This window comes from Manacus candei, unplaced genomic scaffold (genome assembly GCF_025592945.1).
Source record: "Manacus candei isolate 608988 ecotype Guabito, Panama unplaced genomic scaffold, ASM2559294v1 h1tg000103l, whole genome shotgun sequence".
Lineage (NCBI taxonomy): Eukaryota > Metazoa > Chordata > Aves > Passeriformes > Pipridae > Manacus > Manacus candei.
Window position 1 is genome coordinate 2,529,996 of NW_026138151.1, and position 12,879 is coordinate 2,542,874.

General features: G+C 44.5%; 1 protein-coding gene across 20 annotated transcripts in view; it reads left to right on the forward strand.

Annotated features, from left to right (window-relative positions):
- The window catches only part of FBRSL1 (fibrosin like 1), a 506,568-nt gene extending 494,124 nt beyond the window's left edge, over positions 1 to 12,444 (forward strand). For 19 of the 20 annotated variants that reach the window (XM_051769062.1, XM_051769069.1, XM_051769078.1 and 16 more), the window contains 6 exons: positions 395 to 466; positions 1,746 to 1,878; positions 4,991 to 5,068; positions 6,844 to 6,927; positions 7,930 to 8,164; positions 10,186 to 12,444. In XM_051769062.1, the coding sequence (XP_051625022.1) occupies positions 395 to 466; positions 1,746 to 1,878; positions 4,991 to 5,068; positions 6,844 to 6,927; positions 7,930 to 8,164; positions 10,186 to 11,419 (1,836 nt within the window). In that variant the 3' untranslated portion in view covers positions 11,420 to 12,444. The remainder of the gene's footprint in view (positions 1 to 394; positions 467 to 1,745; positions 1,879 to 4,990; positions 5,069 to 6,843; positions 6,928 to 7,929; positions 8,165 to 10,185) is intronic. The other variant, XM_051769070.1, reaches the window with a different exon arrangement.
- Positions 12,445 to 12,879: the final 435 nt, after the last annotated feature.

Below are 12,879 nucleotides of genomic sequence, written 5' to 3' on the forward strand. Positions count from 1 at the left end.
TTAGCCTGCAGTGCAGCAGGGATGAATGAACAGGGCTCTTTTCAGAAGCAGAACTGTGAACTGTTAGTTGCTTTCTCTTAAGCATGGCATACTGTTCTTTGCTGCCATTCATTTCAGTTCATGATGTGGGGAGCACAAGTAGGAAAGAACAAGGCAGGGATCTCAGATGTCCATGAGATGAGGAAGATAGCCCACATTCTTCCTGTTTCCTTCTTAATTTAAACATCATCTGCTGCAGTGCAGAAGAAGATGTTGATCACCCATTGTGCCGTTTCAGTAATCAGCCTTTCTCATTGCTTAGCTGCCTGGTTGACAGTGAGGGAAATGAAATGTTCTGTCTGATGCAGATTGCTAACGTATAAATTAATCTAAATTCTTGTGCTTTCCATTGCAGAAACCCGGGAAGTGGTGTGCGGTTCACGTACAGATCGCCTGGCAGATCTACCATCACCAGCAAAAGATGAAGGTAATTCAGACAGTCTCTGGAACAAAGCCAAGTCTTTTAGCTTACAGATTGTATTTTAGTGAGTAATGGGCAGGAAACAGTTACTGTGGTGATTCTCAAGCTTGCCTGTATCGATTAACTAATACTTACACTCTTTTAACATTTATTGTAGCAACCATAAAGTTTATATAAGGGCAAAGGAGCTGGGTCGAAGGGTGGCAGAATGAGCAGTAGATACGAAGTGCACGGCCAGAAAGAGACAAAGAAAGTGAGGGAGAGAGTAATATTTCCCCAAGTCCATCTTTTTTACAAAGCACACACGTTTAATGTCATTTCCCTTCTGTACCAGTACCTCCTGTGGAGGAGGTAATGAAATGGCTGATACAGTGAAGAACACATTAACAAAGCACAGAGCAGGGGAGGAGATTGATGGCTCCAGTGTTAGAGGTTGGGGGGCTTCCTGCACTGCTGTGATGTTGGGCAGAGGGAGGGGGTTAAAATTCAAGAGGTCACAGGACACAGGTACTCTGGTGTGCTGTTACAGGCTCCTGTGGCAGGAGGAGTAGCTGATAAGGGAGTTTGTGTAGGTTTTATTTTTTCATAGCCCCTGCTGTAGTTTTTTTGTCCCATTAATGAAGACTACTCAGTGCTTAAGTAGGTGCACTGTCAGCAGTGCCTCTGCAAGTGGGGTATGTCCATGTATTTTTATAAGCAAATATATAATCTTTTGGCTATTGAGAGACTTGTGTGACTTAGGTGCAGTCCTGGCCGTGCTCACTTCTACGGGGCAAGGATAAAAATAACCTCTGGAGGACCTCATGGCTTTCTTTCTCCTTTGCCCCTTGCCTGCATAGTGAGCTGTACTAGCTGCAGGAAGGGCACAGCGTGGGCACGTCTCTCCCTTTCAAACTGGAGAAGCAAAACAGACGAGTCCATCACCCAGCTCTCCAGACTCGTGTCGGCAGCTTTCTGCCCGCAGAGCAATTTTTGTCAGGCTGAGAGCACCGACTGATCCCGGGGTGCAGAACACTTGGTGTATCATGTTCTGTGCTCCAGTGTGTGCTGAGGGGCTGGGATCACTTCAGACCTTATCCGTGTGGATGGGGCCGGCAGCTGAGAGGCTGCGGAGCGAAATGGCCCCACAGATGCTGTCAGAGCACGGCTGTGTGACCCCAGACACAGCTGTCACTCTCACTAACTCTCCCTGGCAGGGCCAAGGAGGAGTGAGCCTTAACTCCCTCTCTTTTTCTCCCATAAAAAAGGAAGTGTGTAACGAGATTGTTTTTATATCGTTTGACAGCAAATGCAGCTGGATCCCCACAAGCTAGAGATAGGTGGTAAACTTGACCTGTTCAGCAGACCTCCCGCCCCTGGAGTGTTTCCAGGCTTCCATTACCCACAAGATCTTGCCAGGCCTCTGTTTTCTACCACAGGTAAGGGAAGATCGTTACTTGTTGAAAAAAAATACCCAACAAACAGTCAGTATGTGTCATGTGTGTCCCTACAGCTACACGTGCCTCAAAAATAGGAGCAGGCAAGGTTGGTTCAGAGGGGTGTGGACGCTCTGGCCACCGCTGTGACCAGAGCTCTGCCACCACCTCCAGTGCAGGATCCTCTGCACGTCACTGAGCTGCAGCACTTGGCTTACATTCATGTCTGTGCAGCTGGTTCTTATGTGCCTGATTAATAGGCTATGGAGTGATTTTTAAAAGCGATTTTGACAAAACACTTGAAAATGTTTCCATTGCACAGGATTGGAAGTGGCCCCAATCTCTTTCTTGCTTTTATATTTGCCATGTTCTTCTCAGCTCCTCCACTCACCAAGTTTCTGTTTGTTTTCTGAAAACAAGGGGTTTTTTGTAAAAGGAAAACTTCAATAACAGCATTGAAAATATCACAGAAGGTGTATTTGTGAAGTGTTTGGTTTTTAAATAGAAAATTCCCCTGTGTTACAAAGTCCAGCAAACTCTGGGGCTTAAAATGGTATATATTGAATTAAAAAAAAAAAAACAAATGGAGAATTGAATACAGTTCACACTGATCAATTGCTTTCCAATCTGTTGGAGAAGTAATTACAATTATGCAGTTACCAAAGGGCAGTTAGCTTCACTGTGCTGTTCTCACTGGCTCTGACCATGGGAGGCTGCAACTCTGACATTCTGGTTTAGGAGGTCACTGTGGATTCATTTGGATATCTGTCTACCAAATGCCAAGTGTTGATTTCATTCTGTTCTCAGGCTTAACTATCTCCCTCGACTTCTTTATTTTTTTTCTGTGCTTGAGATGCTAAAGTCTGTGTTCTGAATGAGCTGTATCAGTTGATGAGATGTAACTTAGCTCTTTATGTATGTAATTTATTGGCAAATAATGACATTTTCTTCCCTAGTGCTACTCTGGTTTTATGATGCAGTATTGCACAATCACCCTGAGTGCAGACATGGTCACATGCAGCCTTGGTTCAAGCTGTTGAGATGAATGAGGTTAGAATTCTGTCCCAAACATGACAGGAGAGCAACAGAGGAGGATCAAACTGAAATTTCTGTGAGAACTGAGTTTCAAATATGGATGTCAGATAGCTGTCAGGAGCTCCACCAGTGCTTCAGTCTGTTTTTCTGCTCTGTCTGTGCATGGAAATTCTTAAGCATCAAATGCACATTTCTAGGAGATGTAATCAGTGCTGGTGCCAGCTCTACATCCTAGGGTGCTACCCTGTATTTTGGTCTCTATAAAGGTACTTTGATAGCACGGGGCCAAGATATTTATTGCACCTACTTGGATGCATAAGCACAGCTTATTTACAAAACCCTGGCTGTTTTCTCATGGCAGGTGCGTCCTTATCACTGTCCTCAGTCTGTCCTGTGTTGTCATTGCAAGGACCTTATTTCATGCCTGGTTTTGCTACTCTGGGCAGAGTTTACCCTGACAGGCAGAAAACCACCAGTCCAGTTGGTATCTGGAATTTTTTCTCTTAAAAGATGCAAGCTTTTCATTCACAAAAGCAAGAGGGGAAATAGCATGGAAGAGAAACATTAGAGAAAGCAAATTAATAGAAAACTTTCACTAGAGATAAACAACCTTACAGCAACTTGTCCGTGAGCGTATTAATCACAAGAGCCATCACACGGTAAATCTGGGTAAAGAGCACTATCAACGTGAGCAAACACTGCAGCTGTAATAGAGAGATGAATAAATCTTTTACTCTGCAATATCCGAGGCATTCTTTTCACCTTATCGAGCACGTGTGCAGTTGGTGTGAATCATTGGTTCTGCTGCATTGCCTGGTTACTGTGGGAGACATAAGTTATCTTAGGGCCACCTGTCTCCAGGACGGATGTTGGGCTGCCTGGCAGACGCTACATTTAATAACTGCCTGACAGCCTGCAGTGCTGCTCCCAGCTTCCTCCAGAGGATTTTTTATTATCAGCCCATGTAGTTGAGTTTGTAAGCCGTCTCCTTTGAAGAAATCTCCCATCCATTATACACCTTCTGAAATCTTAAAGGATTAGAAAGATGACAGTCTCCATCCGTCTCGAAGCACTGGAGCAGTCAGAATGTTTATAGATAGGTACTAGATAGGCCTCGTTGCTGGGGTCTCTCTTAAGTTTCCTCAACTCATTTTCTGGCTGCTTAGGTTTGAGGTGCCCAAGCTGGTGAGGGACACAGAGCTCTGTCTCCTTCTCCAGTTTCATAGCCTGCTCATGTTCTGGACACGTGGCTGCTCATGTTTGCTAGATTTTACCTGTTATTCTTCCCAGTATTAAGGGAAGTTAACTTTTTACCAAAAAAGTATATGAGACAAGCACTATAAAGCTTTATGTAGACATTGGTCTATTTTGCACATGACTTAACATGTCCTCTGGAAAACGCTGCTTCTGCCATTATGTGGAATTACTAGTTTCTAACAAAATGAGACAGTTAGTGCACAGGTAGGGCAGGTCTTGATTTCTGCAAGGGAGGCAGAAGTTGTGTTTGCATCCAGGCAGCATCTGAAGGTTTGCTCAGCAGTGGTGTTCCTTTCCCACGAGGAAGCACGGCACCGTGGCAATGAGCAGTGTCTGGGAAAGGGAAAAAAATACCACAGGGGGAGCCTGTGGATGCAGAGACAGATGTGAGAGCGTGGATGGAGCTCCCATGGGAGAGGCATGATTGATGTTCCCTGCGTGCCTGTCATTAACTGGTGTTTCATATAGACTCTAATCAGTCACTTCCAAGCATCTTCTGTCTGGGCCCATAACCTGAGGTGACCCTTTTTAATGTAAACACAGAGTAGGACTGAAAATGTCAGACAAAGAGATTCGCTTCCTCCTTACTACAGGTGAGCAGCAGCACTCAGTGAAAAGTCTCCTCCTGCCTCCTACTGCCCACGGGCTCCTCCATAGGGCTCTTGGAGAAATCCTGCCTGTTGCTTGCTCAGCTGGTGTTTGGGGTCTTTCTCTGCCTTTGCTGTGTTTAAATCTGACCGTTGCATCCAGTTCCTGAATGTCAGGACCTCTCTGTGTGCGGGGAGTTTTGCCCCTGAACTAAAAAGGGACCTTGTTCTCACAGGTGCAACACATCCAGCCACCACCCCTTTTGGTCCTTCCCCTCACCACAGCAGTTTCCTGCCTACGAACCACTTGGCAGGTAAGTGTAAGTAAACCCTGCCTTCACCTCTATACCTCTGACCCATTCCTGGCTCTCCAGCGTGGTCCTGCACTGTAGCACTGCGGGAGGGAAGGGCTTAGACTGCCTCAGGATCCAGAAGCTGGCCAGCTCCTCACCCCTGCCAGCTCCCAGCACATCCCCCTGCTCTCCCCCAGAGGAGAGGGGCAGGATTGGCAGACCTTCTCCTGCAAGAGAAGAGGGCATTGCAGAGCAGTCACCTCTGTCACTGCTGCGGCACTGCAGAGCAGCCAAAATGGGAGCTGCAGAGCCCTTCTGTGCTGCTGAATATGCCCAAGGAAATGGGGGAAATTTATGCAAAGGTACCTCAGACAAGCTGCAGCCTCAACTGGGCTCCTCCCCTACCATTTCCCACCGATGAAAGTTCTTGGCTATGCTCTTTAAAAGAGTTCAGGGAACAGTTCCTGGCAAATAGCTGTTCTGCACATTTTGCCAGCCTTTCAGTTTCCTAATTGGCAGTAAGTAGAGCCTGATTTTCTCAAATTTCCTCATTTTAGAAGCTCACAAGCAGCTCATTGCCAATTAAAGTTCAAGCTCTGTTGATTAATGTTTTAGTAACACTCATCCAATCAGTAAATGTGGCATGCCACATGACCCAGTAGACTTTTTTTCTGTTGCAAATACCCAGATTTACATCAATTCCTGAACATTCTGTCAAAATTAACTATCTCTACCGAGTCACTCAACTACTTAATATCAAAGAGGAAGGGCAAGAACATCTATTTTAAAATAAGTAAATAAGCAAATAGCTGTTTGCTCAAAGATCCAAGCTATTCGTGCCATTTGCCTTGATATTTTAAATATCATGATACCTGTGAGGAAGTGGAGAGCAACACATCTCCTCTAACATGGCAAATTAAAGACCTTAAAGGGGCAGTCAGAAAGCCAGTGGGCAGAAGGAGGAGTTGTTTAGAGAGCAGTAGGAAAGAAAACAAGTACACTGGTAAGATTTAACCCATAGCTGTCTCTGGAGAAACCCGAGTCGGGTTATATACTCTCAGAGAGGAACCTCTTCTGGTGATGGGCACATTTACTGGGGGGGGGGGAAAGAAGGCAGGACTGTTTATAAAGTGCCAATAGCCAAATAGTCAGATACTTGGCTAGGAAAGGCAAGATAAATCTTCTGCCTTGAAGGATACAAACCTCCCATTCCTTTATCACAGTAGATTCTAAGACTGTGCTGTTATTCCCACCACCACTGGGATGAATGAAGCTGTTATGGGAGAGGATTTTGGCACAAACAGGACAAAGTTAGTTGGCATTAGGATGGATGTCATTAGCAATTAGCTTAGAACTGTCTCTATGCAATATTACAAAAAGAGTAGGGAATTGTTTGCAGAAACAAGACAATGCATCCCCTCAAGTGCTGGCCGAGGCACCTGCTGAGATTCTTCTTTCGAGGCAATTGCAATGCTTCTGCTGTTAATTCTGATAAGAAAGGAGTTATAGCTCAGCAGCAGCCACCCTAATTTCAGCTATTAGACCTTATTTTCTAGCTCGCTTCTGACTGGCATACAAAAGTTTATTACAGCACCTGTTTGCAGAGTGAGCACTGAATCCCTTCTCCATTTTAACATGATGGGAATTTTCTGTGCAAAGAACCTTGCAATGAGAAGGATCAGCTTAAAGTCTGGCCTAATCCTACTTGGATTCAGACCGTTAAGAAGGGGAGGGGTGCGTTTCATTCTCCAACATTCTTGGCTAAATGCCTGCTAAATCCCTGTTTGCCTTTCCAGATCCATTTAGCAGGTCAAGCACCTTCAGCGGCCTTGGGAACTTAGGCAGCAATGCCTTTGGAGGATTAGGCAGTCATGCTCTGAGTAAGTACTGGCTGGGTTACTGCAGACAAACATCCCTTCCAGAAAAGCCACATGCTAATATTTACAGCAGCTGGTGGTAGTTTTTAAAGAAGTTTAATTCCTAACCTCCATTCTCCTATCTGAAAACACTGCACCTAAGATTTCCAGGTCTCTGCGGTGGGAGCTTTTCTGCATGTCACAGAGATCAGTAGCTGTGCTCTGTCTCCTCTCTGCTGAAGGCTGGTACCTTGTGTGCTTGCAGAGGTGCTGGAGCTGCAAGACCCTGAGCTCTGGGACCCTGTGGGCACCTAAAGTCACACCCTTCAGCAGCGAAGACGCATAGTGGAACAGCTACTGATACTCATTCAGCACACAGACCTCCTCTGTAACCACTGTCTGAAGTTTAAATTGCCTGTATAAAATAATTTTACTTCAAAAACATGTTACCTGTAGGCAAAACATGCTTGAGAGCCACACATAAGAGAGTATGCTTATGCATCTCATGGTGCAACAGGAATCAGCTGAAGATGGATGGAGGAAAATCAAGTGACTGTTCTGAAAAGCCTTACAGCCAAGTTCTATGTTTATACACACGCATACATACCACCAAATAGTCTGGTTTCGTTAACAAAAACGTCCCTGAATCCTCAGCTGCAGGCAGCTGATGGCTTGTAACTACCCAGAAATTCAAGTTTCTGCCAGTGAGAGGAGCTGAGGAAAAATACTGCTTTTGTGCTGGAACCCTTGCCTGGGGTGGGGGGAGAAGAAAAGCTGGGCATTTTCAGTCGTCTGTGAGTTACTGAGATGTATGGTTAGAGCTTCCTCCACCAACAGCCTTAAAAGAGCTGGTGGATCTTACACCCACTGTTGGCATTATCTGTGTCCACTTGCCAGAAGCTCCCCCTCACCATTAAAAAGTCTTGAAAGGACACTTCTGTTTGTGATTAGTATTGTGAAAAATGTCTTTGTAATCACTGGCTTTGAATTGTTTTTAACTCTTCCTCCCCCCTACCGCTGTTCCAGCTCACAACAACATTTTTACCCACAAAGATGGCCCAAACCTGCAGAATTTCAACAATCCCCACGAGCCATGGAACAGACTCCACCGGACCCCGCCGTCCTTCCCAACACCTCCCCAGTGGCCCAAGCCCACGGATTCGGAGCGAAGCTCCTCGGTGACAAACCATGACAGGGACAGGGAGCGGGAGCCTGAGAAGAGGGATCTCTCTCTGAGCAAGGACGACAGAGACAAGGAGAGGTGAGCAGCCTGGGCTTCTGAGCACTTCCTTCTGGGACTGCTTTTACTCTGTGTTTTTTCTAATTTTTCTAAAGTGTTGCTTGTCCTTAAAAGCAGCTGATAGGCCTTTTCCTCAGATAAGCACAAGCAACACACAAAGAAAAAAAAAACCTCTTTGCCTTTTAGGATTTTTCCTCTGTGGAAATAAGCCAGTCCCTGCCAGTAGGTTAATAAAAAGCACCAGGCTGAGGAATTGAGTGTGTTGCTGTGTTTTCAGGGGATACTTGGCTGTTTTCAATGCAGCTGCTTTAGGATTGCTGTGTATTCTGAAATCATGAAGGGTAGCATTGTGATGGGTCCTTTGGAGACAGTCATAGTTCTCATTAATGTACAGATATGCTGATGAATTCAAATGTTAGCTGGACATTAACGAGATAAAAATGCAAATGCCTGTATCTGGAGCAGTGTGCATGAATCCATTAGCAAAACTGATCTTAAAAATTGCATTGTAGGCAAACCCTTATTAACAATGACAGGACTGTATCACCTGGGCTATAGTTACTTCATTAGCTTCCAGTTATATGATTTTAAAGCTGTGAAGCCCTTTATATTTCAGAGCCCAGTTGTCTCCAACAGGCTACTTCTTTGTAGGCAATAACAGCCTGCAAGTCTTAGATGTGTGTGCTTGACTGGTGTTAGGGGGTTCATAGCTTGCCTGGAGTGCTTTTAATGAGATCTTCAGGCAGTACTTGTGAACAAGATTACATGGAAGCAATAGGCTGAAAATCATCTTGCTTCAAATGTTAAATTCTCTGACACTCCTTGCACGGATAGGAAGCTCCCTTCTTGGCTCTAGTGGAATTCATTTGCAAACCAGGGTTACTTTACTCTCAGGAGTGCTCACCTAGGGGTTAACAGCTCTATTACATTTCTCTTAATTCAGCTTAAGCTGTCCCCAGCATCCCTGTTTGGTCGTGGTTTTCATAGACCACATCCTTGACCAGCAATCAGGACGTCCACAGAGGAAGAAATCTGGGTTAGCAAATGTAATCATAAGAGATAAATACTTACACAGTATTTATGTACTTACAAAACACCTCCAGCTTTCAGTTCTCAGGTCTTACAGCTCTGGAAAGCAAACCCAGCTTAAAACTTAGGTGTCAGTGAGCCTCTCAGCTGCATAATGCAGTTCTCTCAATCACACCATCATATTTTGCATTTAAAGTGTCTCTCATTCAGAGCAAAGTGCTTTTAGAAGGTGAGCTTTATTTATTCCCCTCTTAAAGAGGTGGGATTGACTGTGACTAATTGGCTTGCTCAGAGACAGAGGTGCAGTTGAAACATAGACCCTCGTGCTTCTCTGAACTGGGGACGTTGTCATCAAACCCCTTGTTCATCCTGGCAGGTCCTCTTGAAACAGAGGTCAATTATTCAGGTTCATGGATGTTTCTCCTGAAGCACCTGGTTTACCTGGTTTTCCAACAGCAGAAACTCCTGCAGCTCCCAGGGAAAATAAGCCTCATCTTATGGGTACTTCCAGTGGCCATGTCTGTCTTGGGAAGGACCTGCATACATCTCTGTAGGCTCCTGGTTTGTGTGCATGGATCTGTGTTTTAGGAAAGAAACCTGAGTTCAGAGTTCTGCAGCTGAGAAGATCATTGTCTGGCAGCAAGATGTACACATGAACACACAATAGGCATTTTTAAAGTCAAAATAAGCTGTCTAGAGTTCTTTTTTCCCTCCATTTCCCAGTGAAGTGGTCTTTCTCTTGGGATGAATATAGTATTCTTTCAAACACATCCCCAGTCTAGTCCCAGATTTGTGGACATTTGACTTTTTTTTTCCTGTGTAGTATGTAAAGGCAGGTAGTGCATGTCCTTTGGTGTAGCATCACAGCTATAGCTGATGCTAGCAGAGCTTTCCAAATCATTTTCTAAGCAATTTGGGCAGTTTACAGCTGGACACAGCACTGTGCATGTCCCACATCGCGGGTGTGTTTGTTCACACAAAACCAAGGACGTACCTTCTCTCTCTTTTTGCAGAGACCTCATGGATAAAAACAGACATTCAAACAGATCCTCACCGGCATCAGCTCCAGTGACACATCAGATAAGCAATCTCATCCGCAGCAACAGCCAGACCTCCAGCGATCCCATCAGGCAGGTCAGCCTCGGGGAGAGGGAAAGGTCCAAGGAACCCGAGCGGGAGCACCCGGAGCGGCTGCGAGAGCCGCCCATAGCAGAACACAAGATCAAAGAGAGCCGTTCCCCAGTGAAGGAAACTCCAAGCCATGAAAAGAGACCCTCTGAGGACAACACAAAGCCAGTGATCCAGTCTGTATCCCCATACAGCAAACCTGCACTAAGTGAGAGCCTGAAGCTTACCAATCTAATGAGCAAGGATATGGAGAGAAAGACAGAGCTTCCCAGCGACCTCCAGAAGATTAAGAATGACATCAAAGTCAAAGAGGAGAGGAAGGAAGACAGTGACGTGCTGGTGGTAGGGTCTGAGCCTTCACAGCACTCCCGATCAGTGGAGCATCCCCCACCACCTACTCTCCATGGATTATCATTGCCTCACTCAATGGCTGCCTCCATGCCCATCTCCATGGGCAGCGTGCACCAGATGAACAACATGAATGTCCTGGACCGCAGCAGGATGATGACCCCGCTTATAGGCATGAACCCTTTGTCAGGAAGAGAGAGGCTGCCACATCCAGGATTTTCCTGGGACCCGATGCGGGACCCATTGCGAGATGCCTACCGGAGCTTAGACCTGCACCGTCGAATGGACTTCCAGCTCCGGACGGATCCTATCCATAGGTTTCCTACCACCTCTGGCTTTTATGACCACGAGCGATCCTACAGAGACAGGGAACCACACGACTACAACCACGAGAACCTTCTTGAAGCCCGCCGAGAGCAGGAGCGGTTGCGGCAAGTGGAGGAGCGGGAGCGCTTGCACTTACGGGAAGAACTTGAGCGTGCCAGAATGCACCACTTGCACTCGTCCCCCATCGAAAGCCACCTGGCACACGTGCCATCCTTCATGCCTCATTTAAGCGGGATGCATTACCCCAGACTGAGTCCATCCACTGCCATGCACAACGGGATTTTGAACAGGAACCCGCCGACCGCAGCGCTGAGCGCGCCACCGCCTCTCGTACCAGCCAGCAGCACCAGACCTGCCTCCCCACGCAGGACTACCCCACTCACAAACTCAGAGTCCAGGGACTACTCCCCCTCTAGGAACCCCAAAGAAGTAGAGGCACGATAGTCCCCGACATTGAATTTTAAACTCACCTGTACATAAAACAAAACAAGCAAGCAAGCAAGCAAGCAAACAAACAAACAAACAAAAAAACCCCACAAACAGGGAAAAAAAATCAACAAAAAAAACCAACCAACAAACCTTTTACAAAATGCACTGCTGTAAACTTTTTTTTTTAATGTAAAATTTGTAGAAGTTAAGCACATTTCCATAAATAACGGGGTTGGGGACTTTCCAACAAGAAGGTTGCTGAGAATGGGAATTTAATATATAGGTATTGATTTTTGGTTTTGTTTTTTGTTTCTGTGCTTAAAAAAAAAAATGAGTTGAGAATATCAAGTTTGTACATTTTTTCCCAAATGTGAGAAACATTTTTAATGGATTTGTATTTTTTTTAATTTTGTGCTCTTTATTCACTTAAAAAAAGAGAAGAAATTTTGCTTTTGTTTTTAGTTAAATTTGCATTTTAAAGGCCTCAGATCCTTAAGAAAAAAATACCCAGGGTTTCTTAAAAGTATTATTTATGGAAATACTGTAGTTTTACAGTCCACTGTGAGGTTCCCTTCTGAGGCCAATTGATCACTTACCTTGGTACTTTGGAACCGAAGTTACAGATATATATTAAAATATTAATAATAATAATAATGTACAAAACTGTTTGTTTTTTGCCTTATTATATTATGCAGAAATTTAAGAGGAATTTTTTTTGACTTCTTGTTTTAAACAAAAAAAGAAAAAAAAAGAAAACAAACTGTAAATATTCTGTTAATATAAATGTACACCAATATTAAATTCTTAACATAGGTAGAACTTTATAAAAATGGTTTCTAGAACCACTCTGGTTATTTCTTAACATGGTTACAACTCATACTCTTGTCACAGTCAGAAATTCACACTCAGAAAGCTAAGTACGGCATATATACTTCAACTATGCAAGAACTCGGAGGCAGGTCTTAGTGGATGTTGGGGGGAGGAAGGTTTTAAAAAAAATAATAAAAAAAAAAAACAACCCAAAAACAACCAACTCGCAACTCTGGAGACAGAATGGCAATGGCATGTGAACAGGAAGAAGGATGCTTGTGTTTAACAAAAAAAAAAAAAAAAAAAAAAAAAGAGAGACTGAATTTTTTTGTACAAACACAAGGGACAGTTCGTCAAGGAAAGAGAGAGACACACGCTCCTGGAAGGGAATTTTGGTTTCCTACTTTTCAAGCTGGCAAAAGCAGATGGAACTGGCACAGTACCATGCGGCAGACCCTTTCCTTATTTTTTTTTCCTTTTTTTTTTCTCTTTTTTTGTGTTGTGGGCAGGATCGCTGGCAAGCAAGGACAATTTTCCGTGGACCCCTTGTGCTAATTGTGCAGTGTTCTTATTGGAATCTGTATACAAGACAAAGTAGAATTTTAGGAGTGCAAAAAAAAAAAAGTCTAATGGTTGATTAAAAAAAAAAAGAAATTCTGATATAT